The sequence below is a fragment of the Delphinapterus leucas genome, chromosome 8 (genome assembly GCF_059928025.1).
Source record: "Delphinapterus leucas isolate spDelLeu-1000000601 "Yukka" chromosome 8, BTC_Dleu_Yukka2, whole genome shotgun sequence".
NCBI lineage: Eukaryota > Metazoa > Chordata > Mammalia > Artiodactyla > Monodontidae > Delphinapterus > Delphinapterus leucas.
Genome location: NC_143136.1, coordinates 51,292,426 through 51,307,029, shown reverse-complemented (window position 1 = coordinate 51,307,029; position 14,604 = coordinate 51,292,426). Strand labels below are relative to the sequence as shown.

Below are 14,604 nucleotides of genomic sequence, written 5' to 3'. Positions count from 1 at the left end.
TATGAGGTAAACCACTGGTTGGGATAGAGAAAGTGATGAACAGTATACAGAGTAACCAGGAAAGGCCTCTGGAAAGACAGAAAGGGCTAGCCAGAGTGAAGGGTGGGGAAAATCATTTCTGATAGAGGGAATAGCAGGATTACTGGTCCCAAGGGAAGCAAGAGTTTAGGGATATTCATGGAGTTGAAATCACACTAGTAAAGATATTCAGGTAAGGGTGGAGTAGCATCAGATGAGTCTAGAAGGCAAGGGGGCCTAGTCATGCAAAGCCATGATACAGAAGTTGCCTTTAATACCAAGTGTTATGATATATCAAGTGAAATGGTAAAAACAATCAGATGGTTTTAAGCTTAAGAATGACAGGAACTAATTTATATTTTAAAAATCACTACAGAATGACTTGTTTGGAGAGGGCAAGTGAGGAAGAGTTGAAAGCTATTGTCATATTTCTGATGGCAGGTGACAAAGGCTTAGTTTGGGGTTGCAGGAGTGGAGTTGAGAAAGTGAGTAGGCTCAGGATACACCGGGGTAAGCAAATTGCCTGGACTTGCTGAGGTATTGATTCTTGGGAGGGGCTGCTTGAGAGAAGACCCAAAAAGACTTTCTAAGTTTCAAGACTGAAGATGATTGTTTTTGAAAATTCAAGATAAACATATCTCACTCTGTTTACACACTTACTAATGGGGATTTAAAAGTAATTTAAAAATTTCATTTCCATGTGTTTTTAGCACATTAATTTCTTTAAGACTGCTTGCTAATTTAGTTACCTTAAGTATGTTTTGATATTTCTGTGTAGCATATAAAAAAACTGAAAGTTTAACATGTCAATATATTTCACAGAATTTGTCTTGATTTTTCTATTTAATGGGAATGGAAATTTAGTTGGTTTACTTTAATAATTTACATTTCTTTTTAGTTTGCCAAGTTCTGCAATATTTTCCTAAACAAAAAAGACAAAATATACATTCCTTCATTAAAGCAAACATGTACTCTTTTTTCTCTGATTCTCTCACTGACTTTCTGAACTATGATTTAGATGTTTTCGAATTTATATTAAGGAAAATCAATAATGTCATACACTTGCCTAAGTTGTTTTAAAAAATAGGAACATAATTACAAAAATTATTTCTCTCCAGCCCTCTCTACCTCTCTGTTTCAGATTTCTGGTCCCACCTGGCAGAGCTGGGAGCAGTTTATGCACTAGGGGTGGGGGGGTTGTCATCTCACCTAACTCATCATGATTATAAGCTCATAATGGTTATTATGAGGGTTCTTTTATCAAAGCCAACTAGATATAGTCAAGAAATAGTCAAAATAATTTGAATAATCACTGAGTGTTTGTTATTTTGGGTAATATAGTCATAAACCAAGATCCTAGATGCTTCATGTCTTATGGTTATAATACATCTTTAAATCACTTCGAATACTTCTTGCAATGCATTGTCATTTAGATTTTTAGAAACCCAAGAGTGCTTCTCATTGTTCTGTTAGAAGAAGAAAACGGAAGTTTATGAAGTTCATTAGAGGTAATGACTAGAGATGTCTGAAGATAAAAAATGATGTGGTCTCCCTTAAATTTAATTTTAGATACATTGATAAAAAATTTCTCTGTTCCTCGATTTTATTTGTTTCAAAAATGTTAAAATAACCTTTTTATGTATAATTTAATGTAATGTAATTGCTTTTTAATCCAAGGGATTTCTAAGAACTAGTTTTCAACATTGTCAGATATTAGATGTTATTTCAAGTCTTTTCGTAGTTTTAGTTCTGAAACATCTTGTTTCCAGACAGAAAAATAAGCTGTCCTCTTAAAGGCTAAAGAATTTAAATTGGGTCATATTAACATGTATTTCACTTTAGAAACTCTGGTGTTTCTAGGGGCCAGCAAGTGACAGAAATGCTTCAGTGACAGAAAGGTTGAAAAGTTCTTCAAGGAAAGTGGACACGAGAGAGCTTTATTCCACAATGGTAAGAGAATGGTCTTCTTTTTAGTGCCAAGAAAAGGCCTGCTTGATTTTGGTATGTAGTATAGAACTTATTTTATTGGGTGTTACATTGTATTTGGGTAAAATTAGGTGTAAAGCATATAAATGTATTATTAGGTGTAAAGCATATAAATGTGTTTATAAATGTATTATAAACAGTTATTCACAAAAGTTCATCTGAGGAGAATGGTCATTCAAAAGCCTTTGCTTTTAGTCTTTATGTCAATTTAAAAATAAATGAAAATAATAAATCCAGGACAAGATATTTTTGTTATAGGTAAATTCACCATAAAGTCCTAAATCTGTTCATTCCAATTATACTTATGATTACAGTTTTGCTCAATAAATAAAATACAGGACTCTCATAACTTTGACATAGTAAGTATATTTGCTGTCTTTTAAATTTTGTCTTGAGATACCAACAACTTCACTTACCTTTCCACAAAAATTCCAGCTTGAACAGCATGCACAATGCTCCGAAATCTTGGTTTTTCCTCAGATTTCTTTTTCATCATCCCCATTTTCCGTGTAAAGGTAGAAGCCAACCAGTCCCGGACTTCCGATGGGACCGAATCCGACTGAATGTCACTGAGCTCATCATCAGTATCCAGCAGTCTTCTACAAAAATTTATAGTGGTTAAAGTTTAGGAAAAAGTGAAGAAAAACTAATAACAAAACAAGCATGGCAATAGGATTTAAAGTATTGCAAGTCACTCTCTGATCATCTTTTAATATGAACTGTCTTAAAAAATGATTGGGTTAACATTTTGAAATCTCTGAATTTCTCAAATTGGTCATCTTCTGAGGGCAAAGACTAATGGACTTGAACATTTGAGCATTCCCAAACATTTAAGTACAATGATATGAGTCTGGAGATATCGATTATATTAATATATTTATAATATATTAATATATAATAATATATTATTCCAATAATAAATGAAACTAATATATGATAGGGAAGAGAGTTCGTAAACGAAGGTCTATTAAAGGAAGCAACTGGAGTGGAAAGAAAAAGGGGAGTCGAAGCTATAAAAGTTGTCTTATATTTAATAAGCTTGTGTATATTCAGTACAGAAAGTACATGCTATTTGAATAAGGCCTTGGAGTTTACAGAAGTCATTCACATGTGTTATTTTATTTGATGGGTATCCCTAAATTTTAGGAAAATAATAACTTGAAAAATAAAGATGAAAACAAGTGGATTATTTTGAAAGCTAATTTTAGGTGATTTAGCCAGTGTCAGGTGGAAAAGTTAAAGCAAATGATGTCTTGAGGGTGGAGATCTGATGGGCTTAGAACTGCTGGCTGAGGAAATCAGCTGTGTGAGGAGGAAGTGACCAGGAGCTGAAAGCACTGCCCTGCCACTCTCCAGTATAAGCTCCAGGTAGATGATGTGGACAGGACTGACCAGTAACAATAGCTGCATTAAGGGTGGGCAGCTCCAGTGATCCAGAACTTCCTAAAGGTCTGAACTGGCAAGATAGTGTGAAAGGCTCCCCACAAAATACAAAAGGGGCTTTTACAGAGCAATTGAGCTTTGCCTTCAGGAAGAATACAGGTCAGCTCTGCCCTTCGCTTGACTAGGTTTTTTCCTTGTTGGCGCACCAATTTAATAACTCAGAGCTATTTTTGGCGCACTTTAGCTTTGACCTTTGGGTTCCATTCGCGCTAGTAAATTTCTTTGCACAGAGTGAGGCCTAAGGATTATGAGCCGATGGAAGGAAGGTAGCCAGAGACGACAGCGAGTGCTACAGCCTTCAGAACAAGTCACACATCATCTCCAGAGAGCAAAAACTACCAAAAAGAGACTCAAAAGATAATATGACTTCCTCTATATGCTACTGTTTATAAGCATATAGATGTCAGTCATTTGCCAATATTTATTTTTCATAGTACTAAATAAGTGTGAATGCATTTATGAAATGCCTTATGAAAAACTATATACAACTTAAGTGCTGGAGTTGTAAAATTATATTTATACATATGAAGATAAAAAAGACATACTTGGAAGTTAATATTGAAGCTGGGACGAAGTGAGAGAGTAGCATTGACATATATATACTACCAAGTGTAAAATGGAAGGCTAGTGGGAAGCTGTTGCATAGCACAGGGAGATCAGCTCGGTGATTTGTGTCCAACTAGAGGGGTGGGAGGGAGAAGCAAGAGGGAGGGGATATGGGGATATATGAATACGTATAGCTGATTCACTTTGTTTGTTGTACAGCAGAAACTAACACAGCATTGCAAAGCAATTATACTCCAATAAAGATATTAAAAAATATTGATTAATACTTACCCTAAATCATATTTAATTCTCATTTGGCTCTTACGTTTGGATGACTTTCATTTATACTTAACACATGGATGTCGTAATTCAAAGCAAAATATTTTTTTTCTACTTTTGACCATTTAAAATTAGATTCCTTAGCCAATTACGGCAAGTCACTACACTACATGGTTTGAAAATTTCAGGGCTTATGCCATTTCTATTATTCCTCATGCAGTGATCAAATAAAACCACAGAGCAGGACAGATGGAATGGGAATCATTGTGCTATAATCCTGTGATGTCACCATGCTCCAGGAATTCTACTGCTATCTTGTTTTATTAGCTACTCTAAGTACGATGACAGGCACATAGTAATGGTTGTCAATTGCTCCTTTGCAAATCTGATGTGGATGACTTTAGGGCTATATGTCCTAAAATCATAAATTATCCATGACAGATCATCAAATATGACAAAATTAGCATATGAAAATGAGAGTTCATATAGGGATGTGGTACCCAGGAGTCTGGCAATCACTTAGTCATGATGCATGATGTCATTTATTGAAAATGAAATAAGATATGGTTTCAGGGAAAAAAGAGTGATATAGATTAATGAATATAGAAATAAAGGAGGAGAGTACATAAAGAGAAAAGCATGAAATATTCTATTGTATAACTAAAAAGGGAAGTCTTGGAAAAACCAAAAATACCTCTGTGATGGTTAATTTTATATGTTCACATGGCTAGGTTATGATGCTTAGTTGTCTGGTCAAACACCAGTCTAGATGTTGCTCTGAAGGTATATTTTAGATGTGATTAACATTTAAATCAATAGACTGAGTAGAGCAGACTACCCTCCATAATGTGAGTGGGCCTGATCCAATCAATTAAAGGCCTTAAGCGGTAAGGCGGAGGTCCCCCAAAGAAGTAATCCTGCCTCCAGACTACTTTCAGACTCAAGATTGCAACATTTACTGCTGTCAGAATTTCCAGCCAGTGTCAGCCTCCTTTAAAGTATAAGTCAGACCATGTCAGTGCCTAATTCATACAGCCCTATGTAGCTCACCACAAGCTATGTCTCTACCTTTATCTTTTAACAATTTCCACCTTATTCATTCTGCTTCAGCAATGCTGGCCTCCTTGGCATACTCAAACCTGCCAAGCTTGCTTCTGCTCAGGGTCTTTGCACTTGCCATTCCCTCTGCTTAGAATCTCTTTTTCAAGATGTGTGGATCATTTCCTCACTGCATTTAGGTAGAAAGGGCTTCCTTGACCCCGCTACTCAAAGAGTAAACACTTTTATTGTCTTTATCCTTCTATAGACTTCTTCTTAGCACTTACCACTGCTGATGTCATGCCATATGTTTATTAGTTTGTTCATTCATTTTATGATTTATCCACTAGACTGTAAAGACCTCAAGATCAGAGAGTCGGTCTGTTCTTGTGCACTGTTATATCACCAGCATGTGCAACAGTGCATGGCACAGACTGGGGGGATCAACATCTAGAAATATTTACACTAAACTATTACAAGTGACTATCTTTGAGGAGTGGAGTGAGAATGGAGATGGTATAAGAAAGTTTAGTCTTTTAGAGTCCCATATTATTTGATTGATAAGAGCAGCAGCATTCTGGGAGTAGTTCACTATTGTTAATCATCTCTTCATTGCCTTTAGGTTAATTTGCCCTTGAACAATCTCTTTACAATTTTTGAGGCAAATTATAGGGAAATGTATATTTGACATGGAAAAGATATTAGACATTTTTCTGGATTAAAGACTTAAATGTAAGACTGGATACTATAAAACTCCTAGAGGAAAACACAGGCAGAACACTTTTTGACATAAATTGCAGCAATATCTTTTTGTCTCCATCTCCTAGAGTATGGAAATAAGAACACACACACACACAAACAAATGGGATCTAATTAAACTTAAAAGTTTTGCACGGCAAAGGAAACCATAAACAAAACAAAAAGACAACCTACAGAATGGGAGAAAATATTTGCAAATGATGTGACTGACAAGGGATTAATCTCCAAGATATACAAACAGCACATACAGCTCAATAAAAAGCAAAACAAAACAATCAAAAACTGGGCAGAAGATCTAAATAGACATTTCCCCAAAGAAGGCATACGGATGGCCAAAAGGCACATGAAAATATGCTCAACATTACTAATTATTAGAGAAATGCAAATCAAAACTACAGTGGGGTATGAGCTCACACCGGTCGGAATGGCCACCATCAAAAAGTCTGCAAATAATAAATGCTGGAGAAGGTGTGGAGAAAAAGGAACCCTCCTACACTGTTGGTGGGAATGTAAATTGATGCAGCCACTATTCAGAACAGTATGGAGGTTTTTTTAAAAACTAAAAATAGAGCTACCATATGATCCTGCAATCCCACTCCTGGGCATATATCTGGAGAAAACTGTAATTTGAAAAGATACCTACACCCCAATGTTCATTACAGCACTGTTTACAACAGCCAAGACATGGAAACAACCTAAGTGTCCATCAACAGATGAATGGATAAAAAAGATGTGGTATATTTATACAATGGAATATTACTCAGCTGTATAAAAGAACCTATAAGGGAAAAGAATCTGAAAAAAAAAGATATATATGTATGTATTACTGCATCACTTTGCTGTACACCTGAAACTAAAACAACATTGTGTATCAACTATACTTCAATAAAAAAATGTAAAAAAAGAAAAGATATTAAACATTTCTAATAGCATTTTGAATTAATGGCCCAGGAAAGAAACATTTTTAAAATTGTATGCACTGTTTACATGCCTTCAACCAAGGACCTCAGTATCTCTGTTAAGTATCAGTTATCAGAACTAACTCTTTTAGGCTCATCTATCAAGTAGAGTATGGTAAGAAATTCCTAATAAAGACACAAATAATTTGTATCAAACTATTTAAGATAATTTTTCAAGTTTGGATAGAAGAAAGTTGAAAGGCAGGTAGATAAAACAAATTTAAATGAATTAAAAAAATAATCCGACACACCTAATGGCACATATTTCTCCTCTCTCTCCCTTATTTATTTTCCCTTTCCCTGGCACCTGCCCTGTATACTGTTTCTTCTTCTGAGCACCAAAAGGAGCTCTTCAGATTTCATTTGACCATGCTAGATAGGGCAGGAATGAAAACTATAGTATAATATCAAATAGTAATCCTGGGCTTTTGTTAGAGAATTATCAGAAACAATTTTTCTATACATTTATCTAAGATGTGAAGATATCTAAATACTTATATAAGATTATGTCACATGTAAAACACGTGACTACATTCTGCCTTCATTTCATTTCTGACATAAATTTGTGCAAGAAGCTTGATAAAATGAGATCTCAAATACTATAATGAATCTTGCTTCCAAAACATCCAACAGCTCAATTGCTCTTCATCCTAGGGTTGGATGGCAGGGTGAGCAGAATTGCTTACTCCATGAGGGCTCTTAAAAATTAAGACTTTGTGTTTAAGAAACTTACAACATGAAAAAAAAATCATTGGTACATTTTCCTTGGGAATTCTTAAAATGCACTATACAGAAAAGAACAATAGGAGTATATGTGTAAAATGTTAACACTATGGACCTCTGAAAAATGCTTCAACTGGTGTTTGATGCAACTCTTTTTTTTTAGTCCCAATGGAGTCAATAAAGCAGAAAGTGAGGGGTCCCTAAACGTAAGCTGTGGGTCGATGCAGGGCCGGCAAGCTGTGAAAACTGACCCTGCATCCAATCAGCGCAGTACTGATCTTTGGGAGCTATTTATACTCCAAATTTTCTCTTCAAATCAGATGACACAACTCCCAAAGGGCTTATATTTTGAACTAGAAAGTTTGTAGGAAAAGGGCATAAAGAAAGAGGCAGCCACAGAAGGAGAGGTCATGGGATTTTGACTCTTACGGTAATATCAGTGAGAATATTTCTGTCCACAGTAGACTCTTGGAAAATGGTTACACTCGTGTACCCACACAGTTATTTCCAGGTAATCGGTGCACACATTTACACCTATTAAGTACTAAAATTCATCTGCCGGATGCATAATTGCCGGAAACTGGCTTCTCAAGTTTGAAATTTTCTTTTTCCTGCTTTATTATTCTTATAAAGGAACACACTTCAACAAGAAACTAACTCATTCAACTCTGCTTCTAATATCTGCTGGGCTCAGGGTAGGAGCACATTTCTCTGAAATACCACATTAAATATTTAAAAGTTATATATCAAGTGAACAAATATGATATTTGTTCTATCCTTCTACCTTTTAATGTTTCATAAAAGTCTGACAAGTTGTATTGGAATTGCGAATTCTCAGCTCTTTGTGTGACAGGGCTGGGCCAGTGGACTATGGCTGGCTCTCTGCACCTGCCTGCCTCCTGTTCAGGTCCTCACTATATGAGCAGGTGGACGCCATGGCCCCAGTACAATCTCCATCAACCCATCAGCCTTGAAAGCAGCTGCTTCTTGGCCACTCTTTAGGGGTGGAGGGGTGCACACACCAACAGTGTCCTGGGCCCCCTCAGGAGGAAAGACCTAAGGAGGAGACCCATGAAGACTTAGGAGACCTTTGGGTAGAGAACTCTGGGGTCTCAGTGCCCAGGATATGGGATGCTTACCTACTACGAACCAGGCAAGGAGCCAAGGTTTACTTCATTTAATCTTCCAAGCTTTACTTCATTCCTTCCTCACTATGTGGGAGACACAGTTATTATCAGTACCCCTATTTTAGTGATGAATAAATTGACGCACAGATACCCTAAGTGATTTGCTCAAATCATATAACCAGAAGTGGCCATGCTATTTTTTGAACTCAAGTCTCTCTGATTTCAGGGTCTGAGTTTTTAACTGCTGAGCTATCCCTAACCTCAAATGTGTGTTTTGCTTACTAAGTGCCCAGACTACCTTCACACTGAAACAATAAAAAATATCAGTAATCATTATTCTCCATCCCATCTCTACCTTGAAATTCAGGGTTAAAAATAATTGATCTTAAAGGAGTTTGGTCCACCAGAGTTTTTGTTGGAGGAAGCTTAAATTTATTTTCCATGATTGGTATGTTGAATCATTTTCTCAGAGAGAAATGTATCTGGATGGTAGAATTTCACAGTACTTTGAAGTGCAATAAATTAAATGTCAGGATGGAAAGAGGTAATACATTTGAAAAGCCTTATCAACTTGTCAGTAACCTACTTCCTGAGTACTAAATACATTTGAATTAATTTTTCCAGGCCACCACCCATGCACTTTTATTTATTTATTATTTATTATTTGCCTTGTTTCAAAAGAGACATAAAATGGCAGGCTCACAGATTTATTTCAACATTTTTTTGTGGGTTTTTTTTGGGGGGGCAGTTTTCTTCTTCTGCCTACCTGATAGCTTTTGTTCAATGTTTCCTTTGGTTTTATCAATCTTTTTCTTTTTAACTATGAGAAGATGAGTATTATATCTGAGCGACTGAAGACTGAACATTTGGGTAGATAAGTCAGTTATGCTGACCTTAGCTCAATTCCAAGAGGCAAATTTGGCCAAAATGAAGTTGACAAAGGAGAGTGTTAAAGTTAGATGTGGCTTTCTCCAAGCTAATGCCTACAGAGAGCTCTGAACCTCTTCTGTATCCAGCCGAGGAAGCAGAGATCCAGCAGAGGAGGGTCGTCCCCCAAGACAGGCAGGAAGGTCCAAGAAATGTTGGGGGAGGGCTCTGAGAAGGGGTTAGGATCTCAGAGAGTTAGCATCAAGATTTTGGGAGTTAGTCTGGAGATGAAAGAGGAGGGAACGGGTGAAGCAGAAACTGCCCTAGGCCTCTCTGATGGCTCTTGGCTTCCCACCAGGAAGTCCTTTTGGCTCGAAAATATCTTTGAAAATATTCCTTTAGGCTCAAAGCCTGACATTCCACTAATTATCGTTGTTTTTTTTTTTTGATTAGTAAGCATCCTCTGTGGTTAGGAGAACTGCCTCAGGAGTTGGAATCCTGGCTTCATCACCTATTCGTTGTGTGGTCTTGGAAAAAATACTTCATCTGTCTGAATCTCAGTTTCTTTGTCAATAAAATAGAGATGATAATAATAGTATCCCTAGTGGTGGGGTTGGAGGATGAAATGGGTAAACGCACAGAAAGCATTTAGAACAGTGTCTGACACAAAGCAAGCCCTCAGTAAACTCCCAGCCATTTACACATCCATATGAATTAGTCTAAGCAGATCTCCTATTTCTGAGGTGCAGTAAAAGGAAGGTGTCTGGGGATGGAAGTGTTTCAGACATTACGGGAAGAAATTGGTCAAAGTGGACTTGGGGGAGCCAAAGAACAACTTACACATTCTATGGGCTGTGAGGAGGCAGTGGCAGGAACCTCCAAAAATATTTTTTACCTACTTTAAAATTTTACTGAGTAGAATAGGAAAATTCATAGAGACAGAAAGAAGAGAGGTTACCAGGGGCTGAGGGGAGGGGGGGGGACTGGGAGTTATTGTTTAATGGGTACAGAGTTTCTGTTTGGGATAATGAAAAGTTTGTGGAAATGGATAGTGGGATGGTTGTACAACACTGTAAATAATGTACTTAATTCCACTGGATTGTACACTGAAAATTGTTAAAATGGTACATTTATATTTTATGACAATACTATCAATACAATATCTACCATCTTCTCCCTGCCTTACTTTTCAGGAATGATATTTTGCCTCTTCTAATCAAGGGAATGAGACATAGAGGAGGGTATTCCAGGCTCCATCTAAGTAAGTGTTGTTCCAAGGATCACTGAGTTGCAGGCTGAAGAAAAAGGTTGCAGCTGCAGCCCAGAGATGAAGCCTAAGGGCTATGGTTTCCCAGATCTGGGAGAGGTGCCCACGTCATGGACTAAAGGATAGGGCTCCCTCTTCTGTGCCCAAGAGTTGCTGCTGAGGCGCTGCTAATCTCCAGCGCCCCTTGCTTTTTGCTCCTAGTAGGTGGTGAAGTTTCCTGACTCGGGGAGGCATTTCAGCTCCCAGGGTCATTTCATATACAACTTGGGGCAATATTTGGGCCACACTCCTTTGATAAGACCTTAAAATTCTAACCATTAGGTTTCTAACATTCTCTGTACATCTCTCCTTTTGTAGCCTCATTTTGACATCCTCTATAAGTGTGGTCCCTGGACCGGCAGAATCAGCAGCAACTGGGAACTTGTTAGAACTGGAACTTCAAGGGCTCTACTCCAGACCTGTTGAATTAACAAGCCCTCCAGGTGATTCTTGTGAACACTTGGAGAACTGCTCTCATCCATTCATGATGTGTCAATTAATGGAAGAGCTCTGCCAAGAACGTAAGGTTTAATCCTTTTCTATAATGTGGACTTAGCAGTACTGCTTATGTCCATTTGCCCATTATTTCACTGTCAGAGATAGTGCTGGTGAACAATACAGGAAGGGATTGGCAGAAGAATCTCAGTAAAAGTATCTTAATTAGTGAATCTTTTATACTCATTTTATGAATAAGAATGATCTGTATGTTACTTAATTGAAAAATAGAAGAGTCAATTTCTCAATTTTTAAGATCTACTCTTAGCAACTCTTAAAAATGTGTTGTAGTATTATTAACTATAGTCACCATGCTATATAGAAGTGTCAAATTCTCGGGGTGGGGAGCAGAGAAGGGGTACTAAGAAGAACTGGGATATATTTGAAGGACATGGGTGTGAGTGAAGACAAGGAATATATTTCTTTCTAAACCAATGAAGCTAAAAGAGTAGGGGCAATGACAAGAAGGAGTTAACAAGGGCCAAACAGAATAACAAAATAATTATCAATGTATATAGTGTCCTTCATAAATATTTGTTGAATAAGTGAATAAATGTATAAAAACATAGGCAGAGAGTCTCTGGTCTTAGAGGTTATAAAATATTAAGATATTTATAGTCGTTTGGTGAGGAATAAAGTCATTTTTAGTCAGGTCTGCTTCATGTGTACAAAGATGATATCACAATTAGAAAAAAAATTCCTGTTACCCTGGCGCTTTGTCCATATAGTCAGCCATGGCTTCATTCATTGACTCATGTATGACACAGAATAACCTGGGGAAGGAAAAACTCCTGTTCCTGGATTTGAGTTTCAAAATCTAGGTCCCAGGGAAGGCGGAAAGGCCCAAGATAATGGAAGAGTATGTGATGAGTCAGAGCAGAGTTTCCATTCCTATTATTATCCAAAGATGCCCTAGGTTAAGCCAGAGGAGTCAGAAAGGAAGACAGAAGAGATTTTGAGAAGGGACACTGAGTCCAACCTGAAATTCTCCAAACCAAGACAAACATTGAGTGGGGAAATGGAACACCACAGTACATTTCTAGGATCCTGGAGTAGAAGGATGCTGAATGCCCACTCCACCCCCTAACCCCACCCTTTTATTTACTAAGAAAAAACTTAAGTCTCTGACATCCAGTACCTGATACTTGCCCAAGAACCACCTATGCTGTTTAACTGTATCATGGGATCAGTATGTTTTATGAGCTGCCTTGGAAACTCAATCAACCTCTTACCTTGTTTTATGGGAAAATAGATTCTAAGTAGCTATCTTAGATAACAAGCACTTGTGTTAGGATTTCTTATTAGGATAATGTGACTACCTACAAGGATTAGAAATTAAGAACATGGGCTTTGGAGCAAGGCAGACCTATGTGGCTAGAAGGATGCTCTCAATAGCAGGTGACATCAAACCTAACCCAAAGTGGCTTAAATTATAGAGGACTTTATTATTTTTCTTAACAAGGAAGTTAAAGGTAGGTAGACTCCAGCAGGGATTTATGTTTTTTAAATCAGCAGGTCAACAATATCATCAAGGACTCAGGTTTCCTCCATCTTTCTATGCTGCCAACTTTAGTGTTAGGTTTAGCTCTAAGCTTGTAGCCAGATGGTTGTATCATTTTCAAGCATGGTATACAGACAGAATCCCCAGACACACAGGACTCCTTTTTTATGGAGAGGAAATCTTTTGCAGAACCCCCATTAGTCTCACTGGCCAGAATTGTAACGTATGTCCATATCCAAACTCATTGGTTAGGAAACTGGAAACCAATTACTGGTTTAGGTCAATTAGGACACACTCATCCTGAGCCTGGTGCTACGACTGGTCTCCCCTGAATCACTTGGCTTTGCAGAGAAGAGCGAATAATTGAAAAAAAAAAAAAGCGTTCTATTGCCAAGGAAGAAAACAATTGATGTTGGGTATGCTCCATCTCAGTTTGAACTTGTCTCTGATACTTAATGATTATATGATTCTAAGCAAGTGAATTATTTTCTTTATGTCTCAAATTTTTTAACTTTATAGTGAAAATAATACATGTATCTAATTCATAGAATTTTTGAGACTTACTTGTAATCATATATGCAAATTGCATAATATGTTGCCTTGGATATAATTAACCATCAAATAATCTTGTTATTAATATCATCATTAGAAAAGAATAATAAAATTTTTATCTTTTTCAAATCTAGGACATATTCATTTATATTTTATTGATCTAAAATATCACAACAGTAAGATCTTACATAATATGTGGAGCTTTTTATGTCAGTTATCTCTCAAAAGATCTGGTCAGGTTATTTTTTTCCCCTTTCACTAGGGAGGCTGTTTTTGAAAGTTTGCAGAAAGTAACACACCACAGATGGCAGAAAATATGAAAATCAACCAAAATGTATTGCAACTTTTTCTAAGCCTGGTTTTCACACTCAGTCTACAGGGTGAGAACAGCCTACAAACACAGCACTCCAAACAGCTACCCCTCCCTACAACTCACACCATAAAAATGGAATTCATAAAAATCATAATTTGCTTTTTAATGATTCACTGATCTCTAGCAATGTCTTAGCACATGCCCTTCAAATTGATTTCCTCAGGGACTCCTCCAAATGGAAACAACTCTAAAAAATACAGGAGCCCAAATTTATAAATGCTCCCCCACTAAGCATATGATAAGCAATAGGCTCTGTCACCCTCCTGGGGGCCAGGGTAGTTTAGGCATAAGCAAGTCTTTACAAGGGACTTTGGGACTGTGGATAAAACCACAGAATTCCAGAACAGGAAGGGACTGGTGACTTCATCTCTGTGTAAGAAAACTAATGACTAGAGAAAATAAAATCTCTTGCCCATAGGCTTGTCATTAGTAGGAGCAAACCTACGACAGGAGTTGCTCAACGTCCTGCACAGACCCTGTTCCAGGTCCCACTGCACGCGGTACTAACATAAACATTTTAGTTTTCACTCTAGAGAAGACATAGTTGTTGTTTAGGAAAGCACTCTCTTCCACTCAGTTCTTAGGCATGTGATTTAAATAAAATTGACCTCCTACTTGCCTCATGAGATGCT

The 14,604-nt window shown here is 37.2% G+C and overlaps 1 protein-coding gene across 1 annotated transcript in view; it reads right to left on the bottom strand.

Moving 5' to 3' along the window:
* PDE1A (phosphodiesterase 1A) overlaps positions 1 to 14,604 on the bottom strand; it is a 259,694-nt gene that overhangs the window by 88,795 nt on the left and 156,295 nt on the right. Inside the window, exon 3 of the mRNA XM_022567198.2 lies at positions 2,421 to 2,603. Within this exon, the coding sequence (XP_022422906.1) occupies positions 2,421 to 2,603 (183 nt within the window). The remainder of the gene's footprint in view (positions 1 to 2,420; positions 2,604 to 14,604) is intronic.